The sequence below is a fragment of the Esox lucius genome, chromosome 1 (genome assembly GCF_011004845.1).
Source record: "Esox lucius isolate fEsoLuc1 chromosome 1, fEsoLuc1.pri, whole genome shotgun sequence".
NCBI classification, from domain to species: domain Eukaryota; kingdom Metazoa; phylum Chordata; class Actinopteri; order Esociformes; family Esocidae; genus Esox; species Esox lucius.
This window is the reverse complement of record NC_047569.1, coordinates 2212890-2233796: the sequence shown is the minus strand read 5'-3', so window position 1 is coordinate 2233796 and position 20907 is coordinate 2212890. Positions and strand designations below refer to the sequence as shown.

The window sequence follows — 20907 nt, the reverse complement described above, 5'->3', positions numbered from 1 at the left end:
CAGCTGTTTCTGATGGGGACATTGGTTTGTGGGATGTGGGTGCGATCGTGCCACATTTTATAAAATAAAACTATGTAATGTTCACTTTTGGTTACCCAACCCATGTATGCATACAAAACATAAGATCTAATTCTTGTCACCATTTTGTCACCATTTTATTTTCCACTAAAGTCAGTGTCTGGTTCCCACAAGATGTATTTAGAGCATCCATTGGAATGCCCAGGCTCTTACTGGCAGCTCCAGATTTTATTGGATGTGTAAATAGTTTATGGTTCACAGATTCACTGGGGGGCGGATTAATACGTCCTACTCAGGCCGTAAACTCTAGCAGGAATGAAAGATAAGACAGGTTAGATTGCCCCCACTTTGCGGGCAATATCCATAATGCATATGTGTGTGTCTAATACACCTTATAAAACTTAGAAGCTGTTTGCTGATCTTTACTTTAGACTGCAAATAATTTATTCTTAACAATACCCTACCTTTCCTTCTTGTAACTTTATAGGTTTGTACACCCTTTTGTCCAGCCTAATCGACTTAAATTGTACATGTATGTTCCATTACACTGACTCATCTTATGTGTTCTTCTCTGACAGGGTGATGTTGGCCCTACTGGGAATCCTGGACTGCCGGTAAGTAAGATTGTTGGATGGTTTCCCTTCAGCCAGTCAAGTTACTGTGCTTTCACATTTTATACTGTTGAATATTCACTGTAAAAAATGAACACTGATTAAGCAGTCTTTACTAACTGCTCAAGCCAACAATGAATGTCTGAGCAGCCAGGCAAACACACTCCAATGTTGCATTTCCTCTAGTACCCGTGTTACACCACTGTTTAATACTATTTTCAGCACCTGGGATTTGTTTCCATTAAACAATAAAGGATTTTTCTCACTTTGGGTGAGAGGGAGCAGAAAACCTTTGAAAGCTTGCGTTTTACCCCATTTTCCAGTGAAATATATTATGACATTCATTGATGTAAACAATGAGCTGAGATGATTTTCTTCATTTAGATCAAGAAAAGTAGGATGCTATGTGCATAATATCCGAATCATTTGTTTTCAGTGATTGAGTTAATGAAAGGGTATCATGTTCATTATAACAGCCAGCCAAGCAGAAATTTAAAGAAAATTGTTGCTACAGATGTCACTCAACTAATTACAGTGTTCTCTTACCACGGTAAAATTAGGTAGATGGTACAAACATGCAGTAAATTGCGTTAAGCTGTGATAGCACTATTCAAAACTTGCGGGGAGTTCTCAGAAATAGTTTTCTAAACGACAGTAGCACACAACGTTCTCCTAACATAACGGGTTGAATTTAAAAGTGAAATGTTTTGAGTTGCATCTTCATCACTGCTATAATAATGAAATGTTATTATAATGAAATCCACTAATAGTCAATATAAATACAATTTGTTTCAAACATTGAATTATCTTAAGAAATAATAAAAAACAAAACACAGCAATTTATTTAGATTATGGTTTTGAAGTACAATATGGCAGAAAAATGCATTTCATTACAATTCATGAATTGACTAACCATCAGTTAACTATAAGCTACTGTTATACTCTCTAGTCAGACAAGAATGTGAAAATGACAGAACGTTTTACTATTACTTCTTCCCAGAGAATGAAGTGCAATATATGTATTTTTTTAATCTTATTTTGATGATGTTGAAGGTAAAATAGGTGACATTATCAACCACATTTTTGACAAGCAATTTGTTGATTTTGTTGGGTACTCTGAGCTGTTATGCAACAAATCAGTCTGGTTCATTAGATCTTTATCCTTTTGTCTTACAGTCAGCACACAGCTTCTGGGGTTTGTTTGAGCAAGCCCAGTAAACAAAACGCTTGCTGTGCACAGCTTTCCTTGGCCTAATTCAACCAATTCTCCGATCTTATATCCATTATTCATCCATTGATGTCATTCATTCTGCGAGGGGTGATTATCATTTGGTTACCGATTAGCGCCTGCCTGGGTACCAATGCCAAGTGGTGTGTGAATTTGGCGGATAAAGAATACGGTATAAAAACAAACAAACAGTTAAATAGTCTCTAAATAGCTTTCAGTTTGTGCGTTTAGAATTCTGACAACGGGACAATGTAATATACATCTATTTAGGAAAAGTCATGAAACCATATCTTTCAAAACTCCTTTTCCAAATCAATTGCGTGGATAAATAAATAAGTCACAGTACAACTGACAGGTACTGTAGGCCAGAGAATTTTATTTTGTTAGTAATTATATAATAACAAAAAGGCAATTTCAATATCCAGATGTTTAATTAAATCATGTGCAGTCTTACATTTTATCTAGAATTTACAATTCTACATTTGAGTTGCCCCCACCTCCAGCTGCATGATCATGGGTAAGACATTGTACATGTGGTCAATGTATTTATTCAGGCCTTTATTGTCAGTTTCTCCAGCCAAAACATTCTGGTGGCGATAACAAGCTCATCTTCGCTTGTTGGCTTGGCCCGCTTAAGAACTATGTTTTCAGTTAATTACAAAAATGTTCTACAGGATTCAAATCCATCGACCTAGTGGAAACAAAGAGAGAAAGTTAGATATAATGTACTTCTACAGTAGGAGGGGTACGTCATGTGCTTTTTTAAATTTTTATAATAATATGTACACTTGGCTACAGTACTTACTCAGCTGGCGTCTTCACGCCTTCATTTGCGATGCAGTACTGTGCAGCAGTGTGTTTTGTGTTATTGTCTGAATTGAAAGAAGAACATATATTAAAATATATGTATACATTAACGTACTGTAACAGTCAATGTGAAATAATACACAAAGAAGCTTACACTTAACATAATGTTGGTGCACTATATGCCTATACTTTGAAAAAACAATGTTTTCCCAGAAAAACATCTCTGATGTAGGGTCCAAAATATCCCTTGATGATTTCTTAAAAAAAAAAAATCTCAGATCATAATCCCTAAATTAGGAGGCAACAACAAATTATTATTATTTATTTAGACAAATTGCAGTGCAAAAGGTTATAGGCAAAAATATATAATTTAGAATTTATTAGCTGTAGCCTTAATTAAACTTACCTTTGAAGATCACAAAGCCTGGTCCCTGTCCAGAAATTGCACCCCACACATGGAGTTCAAGTGGATGCTTGGGAGACAGCTTTGGAGATCTTCTACCAGGTTTTGTGTCACAATTTTTCATAAAATGCACAAGGGCAACTGTGGTTTTGTCAGTTAAAATAATGTAATTGAATTTCATTTCATTGAATTTTCATGCCTGGGCTTGCAGCACACCAAGTTCTTTGTTTGTGTGACTAATCATTGAATCCAAATTGTAGTAAGAACAGAGAACACAAATGGTTGATGTTGTGTACAATTTTATAATAAATACTATACAGTAATATTGTAGATTACATCAGTAGTTAGCAGCCAGTAACATTTAAGGCCTTGACCAAAAAATCTTACCATGCTTTTCCATAACTCTTCTCAAGTTCTTTCAATTGCCTTCTTGTTGCGTTAACAGCAATGTTGGATTGCTCATCATTTTCTCTCATTAGGAAATCAATGGCTTGAATGGTCTCGCTGGAAACAGAATACAAAAGCAATTGTGATGGCAATTTTATCGATCAGAACTCTTTAAGAAGGAAGTACAGAGACGAAATACTCTTGGCACAAAGTAACAGGTTTTTTAATCATTTGCAAATGAGAGAGACGCGTCAAATGCTTACAGACATTATCATCCGAGGAGTCTCTAACTCCATACATGAACAATCCGTATTTATTACATAGAAAAGGGGTGTGTTAAGATGCTGCCATCTGTTTACCCCAAAGGGCGGGCTGTCCCCCCACCTTATCCTTCTCAACTCCTGAGGAGACACAATGTCTGGATAGTCAACAGAGACACTAAAGGGTTATACAGATTTACGAGTACCCCTCTAATCTACCTGTGCCGGTCAAGGATGTCTCCTATTCAAACACCAGAGCCCTCTCGGCATCTTTAACTAGTAACTCATTCATACATGTATAGGACGACAAAGAATACATCCTTCTTCTAGGCAGGAGGACATGGCCCAAATACCTAATAATCCTCTGATATTATACAGACGTGTGTCACAATCAAAGTACAGATTTACATATCAGCCAATGGAAAGACAGACATTTCTCAAATGCACCTTAGTTCAAATTTCCATAACACAATGTAAAAATATAGTTGCAAGCAACCATAGGATGGGGAAGCAGTCATAACAACATTGTAAGTATATGGCAAAAGAAATAATGCCATTGTAAGCACTTTAATATATTTTTGACTGTGGTCAGCCATATTGTCCGCCATATTGTATTTTTTCTCTTAGCTTTAAGCACCTTATAGGGAGACATCTATAAGGCACATGTATGCTGCTGTCCTGGTCAAACAGAGTTATTGTTGATTTTATGTAGAATGTTTGAAGGTTTCATGACATTTTCACTGTACAAAATATCCAAAATGGCAGACATGATAGGTACTTGATGGATATTTTTTCCTCCTGGCAAATGAGGCATGTACACAACGAATCAGCATTCTAGGTCAATTGGGGTAGAAATAGCATCAATGTGAAAAAACTGAATGTGGGCATGGCCTGTGGGGCCCCCTCTGGAGGACTCGGATTGTGTCTCTTTGTTTGTAAGTATACGTATACGTCTATATTTTCAGGGGTCCAATTTATATAATATTCCCATAATATAATGCACACATGAGGTGTATGGATGCATTTGTTTTACACTGGTCAGCCATTTTGTCCACCATCTTGAAATGTATCTCTTATTCCTTATCACCCTATATGGAGCCATGTAAGAGACAGCTGTATGTCAAAGGGCAGGTCAATCAGACTTAGTTATTTGAATTTTTTATATATATATATATTGCCAGGTTATTACCATACATAAAAATCCAAGATGGTGGACTTCATGGGTTCTTGAGGCTTTTTTGTTGATCATGAGAAATAAGGTAGGTGCACAAAGAATCACCATTCTAGGTTAATCAGGGTGGAAATGGGTGTGAAAAAACTTACTTTGGGCATGGCCTGTGGTGCCCCCTATGGAGCAACCGGGTCACGTCTCTTTGTGGTAGGTGTATGTGGTCTATATTTTCAGTGGTCCAATTTATATAATTTTATTCAGGAGTTTCAAGGAAAAAAGTTATTCTAACAATAGGGTTTCTCCTACTGGAGAACCCCTAATAATAATAATACTAACAATATAGTTGCAAGCAACAATGGGACTGGGTTCTCCTATATGGCAAGGATAGTGAAATAGGTCACCAGTTACAAGATGGAAATGTCAGACATGGTCAGACACTTTGACACTAAATATTTATATGGATTATTTATACCCTAGTGAATATTCTCAGAAACTATGTTGCCTTATAGGCAATTTCCATAGCGGAATTTGACTTACAGTGTATTGAACTGGAGCCAATGTAGTGGGGATCTAAAAAAGTGCTGCTGGCTATACCCTATATTTTCCCCCATGAATTTACAGTTTATATGGATTCTTCATACCTTAGCAAGTAATTCTTGAAAACCATGTTCCATGTCACAATGTCTAGGTTTTTTAATAAGGCAATTTGCCTAGGCCAAATTCAAGTGTAGTCTTGCACTGGAGCCGATGGAGTGGTGTGGTGTAATATACGTGGAGATCATACAGAATTCTGTATATAGTAATAGTAACTAGACAAAAACACTGTTATAGGTTTTGCCAAATTTCCACTCTAAAGAAAATTCCAAGATGGTGGACTTTATGGAATCTTGAGGCTTTTTTGTTCATCATGATAAACGAGGCATGTAAACAAAGAATCAGCATTCTAGGTCTAACTGGGTGGAAATGTCATCATTTTGAAATTTGCTAATTGAATCGTGTACTGTAGCGCCCCTGGTGGACGAATCGAGGCAGGTGTCGGTGTGGTAGTTACTCGGGGGCTATAATTTAAGTGGGCAAAGTTATAAAACATTTTCCAAGGGACACAATTGTTATTTAGCAATTTTGGCCACCAGAATAATAATAATACTAACAATTACAATAGGGTTTCTCCTACCAGAGAACCCCTTAATATAGTTGCAAGCAACCATTTGACGGGGTTCTCCTGTGACATGGTAAACATGGGGATGCAGCCATATAAACGTTTTAAGCATACGGCAGCAGAAATAATGGTAAGCACTTTAAAATTTTTTACTGTGGTCAGTCATATTGTACAATTTCTGTTAGCTTTATACACCTTTATACACCTTATCTATTACACATGTATTTTATAAGTTTCATGTCATTTTCACTGTACAAAATATCCAAGATGGCAGACATGATAGGTCCTTGATGACATTTTGTTCCTCCTGGGGAATGAGGCATGTACGCAAGAACCAGTAATCTTGGTAATTTGGTGTGGAAATAGTGTCATTATGATCAAATATTTTAGTGCGTGGCCTGTGGCGACCACTGTGGGGGAATTGGGTCCAGTGTCTGTGTGGTGCGTAGAGATGTATCAAGCTGTTTTCATCTATATTTTCATTGTGCCAAAATGGAATGCACACATGAAATGCATTTGTTTTACATTGGTCAGCAAGTTTTTCCACCATATACAGGAATGATACTGTAATGGAAATTTCCCCTGCAAGTGTAGGTGTTACATTTCCACACTCCCATAGAATATAGCTGTTGGAGTTTGTAACAGCCATCCTGTAATATACCTCTTAGCTTATAGTCACCCTATTGGGAGACTTGTTTGAAACAACTAAACCAACTTTGTTTCACACGTTTAGCCTATGCCCTGTTCATAAGATGGAAGGTTTATTGATTTTACAGATGCTAATTAGCTTAATTAGCATAAATAGTGTTGACTAGCTACTAGGCTGTATCTTTACCTATGCTGATTAGTGTATTCAGCATTAATTTGTTATTAGGCTGTATCTTTTGAACCGTTTGTGCTACAGAAAAAACGGACTCTCATTCAAGAGTTTAGAAAATTCCCTGTCCATATAATGAAACCTTTATTGATTTTAGGTATGCTAATTAGCGTAATTACTGTTAATTAATTATTAGGCTCCATCTTCTGAACCGTTTAAGCTACAGACACGAAACCAGCATTGTTAGGCTATCTCTACATCAAATTAGAAGTTATTTGATGTTACATATGCTAATTAGTGTTAATTAACTACTAGCCTGTATCTTTAGAACCGTTCGAGCTACAGACATGAAACTCATTCTCATTCAAACTGTTCCTGTTTCATATAATGATTTTTACGTATACCAATTACCGTAATTAGTGTGAATGAACTATTACACTGTATCTTTTGATCCGTTCGAGCTATAACCAGTTTAAGTTCTCTACTTCAAATTAGGAAACGTTTATCAATAAAACATATGCTAATCTGCATAATTAGCATTAATTACCCATTAGGCTGTATCTTCTGAACTGTTCAAGCTACAGACACAAAACCAGGATTTTTACACCAGTTTCAGCTATCCCTACTTCAACGTTTTTTGATTTATGTATGCTAATTTGTGTAATTAGTGTTAATTAACTACTAGGCTGTATCTTTTGAACTGTTTGAATTACAGACACAAAACCTTCTTTGTTTTACACGTTTACGCTATCCCCACTGGAAATTATGAAACGGTTATCAATTTTATATATGCTAATAAGCGTAAATAGTGTTCATTAACTACTAGGCTGTATTATTTGCTACAGAGCTACAGACACAAAATCTGTGATTGGTAACACTTTTATGAGCTTTAACTATGTCATGTATTCTTCTTTATGCTAATTACTCTCACCAACAGTATCTTTTGAATATTAAATCATACAGACTCTAAACACTTCAATAGGTAAACATTATTTCAAACCATAAATACTTTTTAAACAGCTAGCAAGCACACCACATTGTATTCAGGAAATGTACTAGTCTAGTTTTGAATTATTTTGTATTTTGCCAAATTTCAAGATGAAATCCAAGATGATGGATTTTATGGGTTTGTTAGGCTTGTACACAAAGAATCAGCATTCTAGGTCAATCGGGTGAAATTGGAATCAATGTGAAAAAACTGAATGTGGGCGTGGGCTGTGGCACCCCCATGGAGGAATCGGGTTGAGTCTCTTTGATTGTAGGTATACGTGGTCTATATGTTCACTGGTACAATTTATATAATTTAGCCATGATAAAATGCATACATGATGTGTGGATGCATTTCTTTTACACTGGTCAGCTCTTATTCCTTATCACCCTATAGGGTGGCATGTATGTTAGCCAAAGGGCATTTAAATCTGGCTTATTGTTTAAGTAAATGTGTATATGTTTTGCCAAATATTTACCGTACAGAAAAATCCAAGATTGATTTTATGTGTTCTTGAGGCTTTTTTGTTTATCATGAGGAATGAAGCAAGTACCCAAAGAATCAGCATTCTAGGTCAATTGGGGTGGAAGTGGCATCATTATGAAAAACATTTATTTGGCTGTGGCCTGTGGCGCCCCGTGTGGAATTATCGGGTCACGTCTCTTTGTGGTAGTTATGCGTGGTCTATATGTTCAGTGGTCCAATTCATATTACTTTTCACCAAAGTTATTCAGCTGTTTCAAGGAAAAAAATTATAATTATAGTTGCAAGCAACCATGGGACAGGGTTCTCCTGTGACATGGTGAGCATAGGGAAGCAGTCATATAAACATTGTAAGCATATGGCAGCAGAAAGTCACATGGTAAGCACTTTAATATATTTTTTACTGTGGTCAGCCATATTGTCCAGCATCTTGTATTATTTCTCTTAGTTTTATACATGCTATAGATATATTAACCACATATATGCTGATGGCCTGGTCAAACAGAGATATTGTTGAATTTATGTAGATTTTTATATGGAATGTAAATGAAATGTTCAGCCATCCATCCATCTTCTTCCGCTTATCCGGGGCCGGGTCGTGGGGGGCAGCAGTCTAAGCAGAGATGCCCAGACTCCCCTCTCCCTAGACACTTCCTGTAGCTCTTCCAGGGGGACACCAAGGCGTTCCCAGGCCAGCCGGGAGACATAGTCCCTCCAGCGTGTCCTAGGTCTTCCCCGGGGTCTCCTCCCGGTGGGACGGGACCGGAACACCTTCCCAGGAAGGCGTTCCGGAGGCATCCGAAACAGATGCCCAAGCCACCTCAGCTGACCCCTCTCGATGTGGAGGAGCAGCGGCTCTACTCTGAGCTCCTCCCGGGTTACCAAGCTTCTCACCCTAAAGGATCACCCAGCCACCCTGCTGAGAAAGCTCATTTCGGCCGCCTGTATCCGGGATCTTGTCCTTTCGGTCATGACCCAAAGCTCTTGACCATAAGTGAGAGTAGGAACGTAGATTGACCGGTAAATCGAGAGCTTCGCCTTGCGACTCAGCTCTTTCTTCACCACGACAGACCAATACATCGACCGCATTACTCCAGAAGCTGCACCGATCCGTCTGTCAATCTCCCGTTCCATCCTTCCCTCACTCGTGAACAAGACCCCTAGATACTTAAACTCCTCCACTTGAGGAAGGCACTCTCCACCAACCTGAAGTGGGCAAGCCACCCTTTTCCGACTGAGGACCATGGTCTCGGATTTGGAGGTACTGATTTTCATTCCCATCGCTTCACACTCGGCTGCAAACCGTCCCAGTGCACGGTGAAGGTCCTGGTTTGAAGGGGCCAACATGACAACATCATCTGCAAAGAGCAGAAACAAAATTGTGTGGTCCCCAAACCTGACACCCTCTGGCCCCTGGCTGCGCCTAGAAATTCTGTCCATAAAAATTATGAACAGAACCGGCGACAAAGGGCAGCCCTGCCGGAGTCCAACATGCACTGGGAACAAGTCTGACTTACTGCCGGCAATGCAGACCAAGCTTCTGCTTCGGTCATACAGGGACCTGACAGCCCTTAGCAAAGGACCCAGGACCCCATATTCCCCAAGCACCCTCCAAAGTATGACACAGTCGAATGCCTTCTCCAAATCCACAAAACACATGTGGATTGGTTGGGCAAACTCCCATGAACCCTCCAGCACCCCGTAGAAGGTATAGAGCTGGTCCAGTGTTCCACGGCCCGGACGAAAACCACACTGTTCCTCCTGAATCCGAGGTTCTACTATTGGCCCTATTCTCCTCTCCAGTACCCTGGCATAAACTTTCCCGGGGAGGCTGAGAAGTGTGATCCCCCTATAGTTGGAACACACCCTCCGGTCCCCCTTCTTAAAAAGAGGGACCACCACCCCGGTCTGCCAGAGGCACTGTCCCCGACCGCCACGCGATGTTGCACAGGCGTGTCAACCAAGACAGCCTCACAACATCCAGAGACTTGAGGTACTCAGGGCGGATCTCATCCACCCCAGTGCCTTGCCACAGAGGAGTTTCTTGACTACATCTGTGACTTCAGCCCGGGTGATGGACGAGTCCACCTCTGTGCCCTCATCCTCTGCTTCCTCAATGGAAGACGTGACGGCGGGATTGAGGAGATCCTTGAAGTACTCCTTCCACCGCCCGACGATATCCCCAGTTTAGGTCAACAGCTGCCCACCTCTACTGTAAACAGTGTTGGTAGGGCATTGTTTCCATCTCCTGAGGCGCCGGACGGTTTGCCAGAATCTCTTCGAGGCCAGCCGATAGTCCTTCTCCATGGCCTCACCGAACTCCTCCCAGGCCTGAGTTTTTGCCTCCACAACCACCCGGGGTGCAGTCCGCTTGGCTTGCCGGTACCCGTCAGCTGCCTCAGGAGTCCCACAAGCCAACCAGGTCTGATAGGACTCCTTCTTCAGCTTGACGGCATCCCTTACTTCTGGTGTCCACCACCGGGTTCGGGGATTGCCGCCTCGACAGGCACCGGAGACCTTACGGCCACAGCTCAGAGCGGCCGCTTCAACAATGGCGGTGGAGAACATGGTCCACTCGGACTCAATATCTCCAGCCTCCCTCGGGATCCAGTCGAAGCTCTGCGGAGGTGGGAGTTAAAGATCTCTCTGACAGGAGACTCGGCCAGACGTTTCCAGCAGACCCTTACAGTACGCTTGGGTCTGCCGAGTCTGTCCAGCTTCCTCCCCCGCCATCGGATCCAACTCACCACCAGGTGGTGATCAGTTGACAGCTCCGCCCCTCTCTTCACCCGAGTGTCCAAGGCATACGGTCGCAGGTCAGATGAAACGACAACAAAGTCGATCATCGACCTATGGCCTAGGGTGTCCTGGTGCCACATGCACTGATGGACACCCTTATGCTTGAACATGGTGTTCGTTATGGACAAACTGTGACTAGCACAGAACACCGCTCAGGTTCAGATCAGGGGGGCCTTTCCTCCCAATCACGCCCCTCCAGGTGTCACTGTCGTTGCCCACGTGGGCGTTGAAGTCCCCCAGTAGACTTTCCAGCACCCTTCCCAGAGACTCCAAGAAGGTCGGGTACTCTGCACTGCCATTCGGCCCGTAGGCACAAACAACAGTGAGAGACCTATCCCCGACCCGTAGGCGCAGGGAAACGACCCTCTCGTTCACCGGGGTGAACTCCAATACATGGCGGCAGAGCTGGGGAGCTATGAGCAAACCCACACCAGCCCGCCGCCTCTCACCATGGGCAACTCCAGAGTGGTGAAGAGTCCATCCTCTCTCAAGGAGTGTGGTTCCAGAGCCCAAGCCGTGCGTAGAGAAATATCTCTAGTCGGAACCTCTCAACCTCACGCACGATCTCAGGCTCCTTCCCCGCCAGCGAGGTGACGTTCCACGTCCCTAGAGCTAGTTTCCGTGTCCAGGGATCAGGATGCCGATCCTCTACGCACCGACCCCTTATGGTCCACCCCATATGAAATTTTCACTGTAAATTATATCCAAGATGGCAGACATGATATGTCCTAATGCTATTTTATACATCCTGGAGAATGAAGCAAATAGTTTTCATTGTGAAAAGTTAATTAGGGCATTGCCTGTGGCACCCCCTGTGGAGGAATCAGGTCAATTTTTATTGTGCCCTAATGTAATGCACACATGAAGTTTCATGCATTTGTTTTACACTGATCAGCCGTTTTGTCTGCCAACTCCCAGGTCAATCAGGGTTATTGTTTATTTTATGTAGTTTTCTTAAGTTTTCATGAAATGTTCACTGTACAAAATATCCAAAATGATAGGACCTTGATGCAGTTTTGTAACTTCTGGGGAATGAGGCATTTGCGCAAAGAATCAGCATTCTAGGTCAATTGGGGTGGAAATTGGTTATGGGCCTTTGAAAATGTCTTTTGCCTGTAGGAGGCACTAGAAGCACTGGCCTATGGGCGGGGCAAAGCAGTCCAGATTCACTGTGGCAACTTGATCTGATCATGTTAAATGCATAGCTGTTAGCACTTATTGGAACTTTTATGTCAATTGACCAGATTGGCTGTGTGCTATTCACATGTATTTCATGAGCAGACTTGAAAAATACACTGACTGGCCCAACAAAAAAGTTGCACACTAATATTTCGTTGGACCGCCTTTAGCTTTGATTACGGCGTGCATTCGCAGTGTAATATTTCAACAACCTTATGCAATGTGACATTATTTATTTAAGTTCAGTGTGGCATACCTTTTTGGCAGACTTCCTGTACTGACTGGAAAGTCTAAGAGCGTCCCATGCACAGCTTTCGTGAAGAAGATAGCAAATTGTCTGCCAGTATTTTTTGATAACATGCTGCATTCATCTTGCCATACATTTTCACAAGATTCCCTGTGCTTTTAGAGCTCACACAACCCCAAAACCTCAGTGAGCCACCACCATGCTTCACAGTGGGGATGGTATTCTGTTCACTTGAGACCTTGTTGACCCCTCTCCAAACATAGCGCTTATGGTTGTGACCATAAAGGTCTATTTTGGTCTCGTCACTCCAAATTATAGTGTGCCAGAAGCTGTGAGGCGTGTCAAGGTGTTGTCGGGCATATTGTAACCAGGCTTTTTTGTGGCTTTGGTGCAGTAAAGGCTTCTTTCTGGCAATTCGACCATGCAGCTCATTACTGTTCAAGTGTCATCGTATTGTGCTCTTTGAAACAACTACATTGTCTTTTTCCAGAGCAGCCTGTATTTCTCCTGAGATTATCTGTGGGTTTTTCTTTGTATCCCTAATAACTCTTCTGGCAGTTTGGGCTGAAATCTTTCTTAGTCTACCCGACCTTGGCTTGGTATCAAGGAATCTATTTCTTAATAAGTGATTGAATAGTGCTGACTGGCAAACAAAGGTATTTAAGCGCTTGATCAGGGCCATTAGGGTGATTTCTGTTATCATTATGATTTAAAACGGATTCAAACTACTATGTGATAATAAATGGCTTCATATCCTTATCCTTGCATGATCAGTCATATTTTCAAAATCAATGACAAAATGTCACAATTTCTGCACAGGTATACAAACTCATGAGCACAAATGTAAGCAACCCAAAAGCCTAAACGTTTTTAAAGTTGAGGGTCAACATGCCAATTCAATGTCGGCATTTATATAGCCGACATGGAATATATGTTTGAATATATGTTTTGTTTTTAAAATGTGGTTGAGTTTGGATGATGGACAATTAAAAGCAATTCATGCATGTTCCTAAAATAAATTAGGACAATAGATAAAAAACTAATGTTTGAGCATACTTGAGAAATGTACTGTTGCAAGGTAGGTGTAACTACAATGTGAGGTGAAGTAGTAGTATTAGGTTGAACCATTGGGCCAGGGTTTGATTTTTAGACTGTCTTGTCTAGCTTGATATAAACAAAGGTACAAATGCTGTTTGTCTGATACCGTGTGGATTAACAAGCACACGGTGCCAAAGATAATGGGTCTTTTCTTTCTTGCAGTAACACCATGTCATAATGGAATAACTGTGTTGTTTGTACACTAGAACTACCAAGGCAGTCATTTTGCAAGTTAATAACTTTGTTGAAATGAAACACATGAACCTATAGGACCCTAACTTTACATAAATGTATGTTTTATTCAAAATTTGTTGTTTCATTAAAATTTATATGGAACAATCTTTCCATATACATCCATATTATTTCAAGGTTGTACACCAAATGGCCACTAGATGGAAGCAGATCACTGGTAGCTCAGTTTGTATTTGCTTCTCATTATAAAATCAATGCCACCAATTTTTTTTCTAAAAACCCTTACACATCCCTCTAGTATGTCGACAGAACTAAATGTGTACATCGTTATTATAATTAAAATGATGTAAAACGGTGCTAAATTTCATAAATAGGGAACTACTAAGCATAGTAATTTATAGTAAGTTATCTAGATGGGTCACGTAGCACGAAAACATACACTTAAGCCATTCCCAAACCTAAAGCCATTCCCACCCACCTTTCCCATAACTGTAAACACTATTCACCCATTTCCACACGTTTCAATATTCAAAACTCTTTCTGAAAAACCTTATACAAAAACCTTATATTAATAATTAATTGAATTACATATTCATTCAGCAAAGACACTTGCTCTCATTATAATTATTTCAAGTCATCACAACTTAAACTCAAAGACCTCACCTTTCTCCAGGTGCAAACACTAAGCCTCAAACATTTTAACTCACTAATCAGAATTGCAGGCTCAATCAATAGGGCCTAGTGGCATGTCCATGTGCTTTGGAATAATGCATCCTAACAGTGCTGCAGTTGCAAGACAACGGAGAGGAAGAGGACTAGGATGAAGCGGGGGAGAGTGTATAACCGTAACCCCAATGCACAGCAAAACCTAAAGGAGGCAATGGTGGACAACTGTGGTGATTTGTTCGTGGAGTCTATCCATGGAGTTCTAAGGCAAACGGGCAATTTGCCCATGCTGCCTGGAAAGAGTTAACAATGTGTGACGTTGATGATGTTTTTTTGCCTGATCTAGACCTGAGACGAGATGATGAGAACACTAATGGCAAGTGACCTTTACATTTGCTGCATTAGAAAATAAAGCTTTTGGAAATTGGTTATTATGAAGGTCTGTGAGAACCGGAAATTTTACTGGTTGGTAGGTGATCAAATACTTATGTCATGCAATAAAATGCAAATTAATTATTTAAAAATCATACAATGTGATTTTTAGATTCCGTCTCTCACAGTTGAAGAGTACCTATGATAAAAATTACAGACCTCTACATGCTCTGTAAGTGGGAAAACCTGCAAAATCGGCAGTGTATCAAATACTTGTTCTCCCCACTGTATATTATAGTACAGTGTTTCCCAAATTTTTTGAGCCGCGGCACATTTTTTACATTTACAAAATCCTGGGGCACACCACCAACCAAAATGACACAAAATGACACTCTAACACAGTACATATTAGATTAGATGACCTTTATTATAATACATATAGTTAATAATCGTTTTTTAATGTATTTATACCTGGGGCTGTTTCGATGAACACAAAATGGATATCCTGGCAGTAATGGTAGAAAGACACACACTAAGCTCTTCCTCAACAGCTCTCAGTCTCTCCCTGTTTTTAGTTTTTATCACAGTCAAGCTTGAGAAGCTCAGCTCACACAGATATTTGGTTGAAAACGGGAGAAATGTCAAAATAGCTTTGTTGGCTAGAATGGGGAACTCCTTGGCAACAGATAACCAAAAACTGTCCAAAGGAAGATCAGCAAAGTTTAGCTTTAGGGCCGAGCATCTCTTTTACAATGGCTTTACAAGCTGGCAGTATTAATGTTTCTGCCACAGCTATTAATGTTTAGCTACAAGTTCAGCAACAAGGTATCTAGCTTTGAGGGCTCTCTCGTTTACCTTTGTGGTTTTTCTAAAAGAAGTTGCCTGTTTCTCATTGTTTGTATGTAAGCGTACAAAATAGTCCATCGGCTTGTTTTGAACGGAAGGGTGTTTAGTTTGGAGATGGGGTTTAAGCTTGCTTGGCACCATGGCGTTATTGGATAGGTTCTCACCACACCAAGCACAGCGGAGTCCGTGCCGTTGCATCCCTGGTGAAAGAAAATCCAAATGAAAGATAGCTTTCACTGTATTGCCTCGAGCTCACCGTCTTTTCTTTTGTCGACTACTCATACTAGGGCCTTCATCTGGGTCCGAATTTTGCCCAGGGCCCTGTTCGTCATTTGCATTTTCTCTTCTCAAAAACTTCTCCATCACTGTCACTTGCTCGTCTTGCTGTGATCCCAAACTGCCACTGTCACGTGTCGCGATTACCCTCCTTAAAGTGGAACCAAAGTACTCACAAAGTGTATAGTAGGCAAAAGCCAAAGCATGAAGAACTGTTTTTTTGGGAAATATTTGTTTTCTGTTTTTTAATAAATGCGTTTTTTTTTTTTTATCTGCCACACTTTATTACACAGACACCCGACAATGGTTAATTAGGTGATATTAGATAATTTCCCACGGCACACCTGACGATATCTCACGGCACACTAGTGTGCCGCGGCACACTGGTTGGGAAACACTGTTATAGTACACATCCCCAAAGTTCAGCTCTGATGTCACTGTTTTTAATGAACTAAATAACGCAGCAGGTGCTGACTTACAGTGTGTTTGCGTACCTTTGTTTTTCATGCTTTGTGAGGTGGTCTAAACACTAATTTGACCGGCTTCTGCACTAGCTCCATTGCATTCCCAGTGTTAGCTGCTATGTTTTAACAATGTTTTGCCCACTCAGAGATTGTCATTGGTCAGTAAATCAGTCCTTGGATTTCTGGTTGAAATGAAATTAAGTTCACCCTAAAATACCTGGTATATACCTGGACAGATCAATAAAAATGCTTTGAAAAGTTTTTTTTACCAAGTAGGCCTTGTTTCACATTTTCTAAAAAAGGTAACCTATATTATATAAAAAAAGATTATGAATTATATTCAATATATTATATTATATACTATAATGATATCTTAAATTACAAGTATATTAATAATTATTTACAAACCTATTTCAACTTTCATATCCAGAAATCAATAATCGGGAAAGGTGTTCACTGTTTTGCGATTTATTCCAGTTATTGATGGGTACAGATCAGAATTAGCAAACGTAGCTATCTAGGCACGTAGGGTTCATGTTTGCTATTTGTCACAGGAGAAGCGTCATGACCATAATCATACCAACCAGATAGGCCTATCATCTAGTTGTACATGCTCTTATGTTGGTCATTAGTCACAAAGAGGATGTCATGTCCTGCTCCTGAAATCTACTACTGCTGGTACCCTGACTGCTGTTACGTACCCGGGATGATATCCTCAGACCCATTGTCAGACCTTACGCTGGTACAGTGGGCCCTGGATTCCTCCTGGTGCAGGACAATGCCCAGCATCACAAGGCCAGAGTGTGTAGGCAGTTCCTGGATGATGAAGGCATTGATGCCGTTTACCAGACATAACGTTCCCCAGACCTGGGGCCTGTTGCACAAAAGTAGAATGAAGAAATCCAGGATAACTGAAAAAGTGCAGCTTGACTTAGCGTGATCCGCTCATCGCGGCTTAATCGGTTGCACGTTTGCCGAGCCAGGATGAGAAGGTGAAGCTATGTCAAACCAGGTGTAGATAGTCGGGATAAGTACACGTCCACGGCGTTCTTAAATAGACCACGGTATCGATCACAGATTCACTGATTCAGAGATGGAGAAGACGCTTGCGGCATATTTTTCACCCGAGGAGCAGAAACTAATTATGGAAAGTTATGAGGAGGTAAAGCATATAATATGCAGAAAAGGAAATACGGCGGCTGTTATTAAACAGAGAGAAAAAGGCTGGCAGACAATAGCGGACCGACTGAATGCGTAAGGATTTAAAAATATCTACTTTCTAGAAAAGTTGTACACTGTTTTAATTGCTTTTAATATACTTGTTTTATGTGTCGGTTTCAGTGCTGTATCTCGTTGTGTGCTAAATGTGCTGGTTGTACTGTATGTGTCTTTGAGTAGCCTAACATGTAAAGCACAATATAAATAACATATTATTTAGCCTACTTTGCTATAAAAGTGAGCAGAGGGAATTAATGTTCCTCAGGAAATTTACCCTAAAGACTAGGCTTAATTTCAAACTCTCATGCGAGAATGTTTTACAACCATGTGCACAAATCTCTAGAAGCTATGTCTAAATATCTTCCTACAATTAATGTTCATACAGAACAAATGTGAGTGGGCAAAAAAAGAACCTGGCAACAAGTAAAGATCAAATATAAAAACATTTTGCAGGTTGGTAAGTGCCTTAATTCTTAACGGTGTGCAAATGGTATGTAGAAACCATACCATTTGGGGTGGGGGGGGGGGCAGCTCCAGACTTCACCCCAGCTGATTGATTTGAACCAAGGAAGGCCTGTGTTGGAAGGATCTGTATGTAACAGGATCCAGACGCAGTACAGTCTGACAGCCAGCCTGGCAACATAGTAAGTATGGGCTAATGGAAATCTGAATTATGCACAATTCCTGCTGTTCTAATCAATGGGTGGTTTACAGAATTCACTAACTGTAAGATGTCTGTATACATGACATCTGAACAAGCAAATAGAGCTGGCAGATGCACAGATTGCTGTAAGTAAAAGGACTCTCCAGGATCTGGACCTTGGTATAGAAATCAAGAATAGAACACTGAGGAAAATCCAGAAACTAGAAAAAGTGACTTCAATCCACACTGTTAGCTCATCTGTAAAACAATGTATTAATCATGCCTTTCTTTCTCTCTTTCTCCCAAGCTCCAAACTGACAAGGGACATGACTAAAATAAAAAGCTCAAGAAGTGTTGTGGTGTTCCCTGTGTGATGAATGTACACTACACTATGCAACGTTATTGGTTCAGTGAGGGGACATGAAAATTGAGGTTATGAAACCAAAGTAAGCTACTATAATATAGAATAAAACATTAGGCCTAATTAAGGAGTAACACAAACAATCCTTTATTAAAGAAGGACAAGACAATGAAATCACTCATCTGAAATAATGTATTGGTCTCTGACCAGCCTGCCATTAATGTCATCTGGGAATATAGCTGCATTGTCCCACTCAATCTCCGGTGCCACTGCTGGACCCCTTTCCTTTCTCAGACAGGCAATATTGTGTTGGACCGTGCAGGCTACAGTAATGTCACAGGCCCTGTCTGGGGTGACCCTCAGGTGGTGGAGACACTGAAATTGTGACTTGAGAAGGCCAAATGCCATCTCAATTCGGGCACTTGTTCTTGCATGGGCAAGATTGTATCCTTGCTTTGCTGCTGTCTGAGGGTCTGCAAGGGGAGTGAGAAGGTATGTCTCACAGGCATAACCCTTGTCTCCCACCAGAATGCCAGAGAATTCACCTGAGAATACAAAATGTAATCATTACAACTACACAAGTAAAACCTTTGACGCAATTGTGTTTATCAGTGAAATGTGTGTGGCCTACCTTGTGATAGCCGCTGGGAAATGGTACTGGACCTAAAAACTCGGGAGTCATGGACAGACCCAGGCCACTTTGCCTCCACATTGGTAATGATGCAGGCAGCATCACAGATCTGAAACAATGCAATGTTTCCTATTCAGTATACATGTCATGCACAGAATACATTTGGGCTAGTGGACAGTAACTAAATAATTTTTACCTGAACATTGATACTGTGGAAGGATTTTCTGTTGACATAATCTCCCTCGTGGGCCCCTGAGGGGCGTTTAATGCGGATCTGTTTGCAGTCCAGCGCACCAATGACATTAGGGAAAGCTGTAACACAAAATAGTCTGAGGATATCCTGTGACTGTTGTAATGTAACACGTTTTTGTAATCTGTAATTCATGTTACCTGCAATCTTGTAGAAATCTTTGATGAAGTACATTCTTCTGTGGCCAGCGAAGGTAATAAAGATGTGTGCCAAGGATTTCAGTGCCAAACACACTTCTGACACAACGGCAAATAGTGCCTTCATTTAGAATTTCGGCATCACCCACGGCATATAAAAACATGCCGCTTCTAAAAAAACGCAGTGCCACACAATAACGGATTCCATCTCCAGTAAATCGATACGTCTCATGCAGGTACTCGTCGGGAAAAGCTAAAGGGTCTGATCTGTCCCGAAACACCCTCTCACGTTTGAAAGCACGTCTAAATATCAGCGCTTCTTCATCCAAAACGTCATTCAGAAATGGGCATGCCATGGTGCAGGGAGAAACACAGGTGAATGGAACTTCATATATTGCCCTCATCACTGACTTAATTGAAATCCCCGTTGCAAATTCATCAACCATTTCAAAACATCTAAACTGCAATAGTAGGATTTAAATCAAACTTGTCACAGCAATAGTGACAAGTAATGCATGTTAATAACAATAAAGCAGAACACTTTCAGACAACGGAACAACTGTTAAAGATGTTTATTTCGGATCAGAGCGGCAGCTGATTTAACACAAGACTGCAGGATTAATCTTAGCCTGGCTGTTAGCCTGCTCTGGAGCAGGCTAGCTGCAAAGAATAAATCTCCATGGTTACTTGGCTGGGTTTAATTCAGCCTGCTTTTGTGCAACCAAGTCAAAGCTAAATTAATCCAGGATAACTTGGATATCCCGGCTTAATTCCTTATCCTGGTTTTGTGCAACAGGCCCCTGAATTCAATTGAGAACCTCTTTGAAGACAGGATTTTTTAAACTAATAATGAAAAAACATTTGTTTTTTCTGTCCTCCTAAAACACAACATCCGTTGTCCCTAAGTCCTAAAGGTCCCAGTGGCCCAGGACTTGGTGCCAAATGAGAGCTTGGCTACTCGGCAATGGCTATGCTACCACTGTGTGTTTTGTGGATGTATTTGTTTTTTGTTAGAGGTTGACATACGTTTTTGTGTTTTACAGGGCACTCAAGGCATTTGTGGCCCTAGGGGACCAATTGGACCAGTTGGATTAGATGGATTAGATGTGAGTATAAATTACATTCCAAATTCCACATCATTCCCCATCTAGCAAACTGAATATGTCAGAGGGTGCCATTTAGTACTCAAATATAGT

General features: G+C 40.7%; 1 protein-coding gene across 5 annotated transcripts in view; it reads left to right on the top strand.

Moving 5' to 3' along the window:
• The window catches only part of col4a4 (collagen, type IV, alpha 4), a 295816-nt gene that overhangs the window by 50160 nt on the left and 224749 nt on the right, over window positions 1–20907 (top strand). For all 5 annotated transcript variants that reach the window (XM_034292008.1, XM_034292010.1, XM_034292005.1 and 2 more), the window contains 2 exons: window positions 597–632; window positions 20755–20817. In XM_034292008.1, coding sequence (XP_034147899.1) covers window positions 597–632; window positions 20755–20817 — 99 coding nt within the window. The remainder of the gene's footprint in view (window positions 1–596; window positions 633–20754; window positions 20818–20907) is intronic.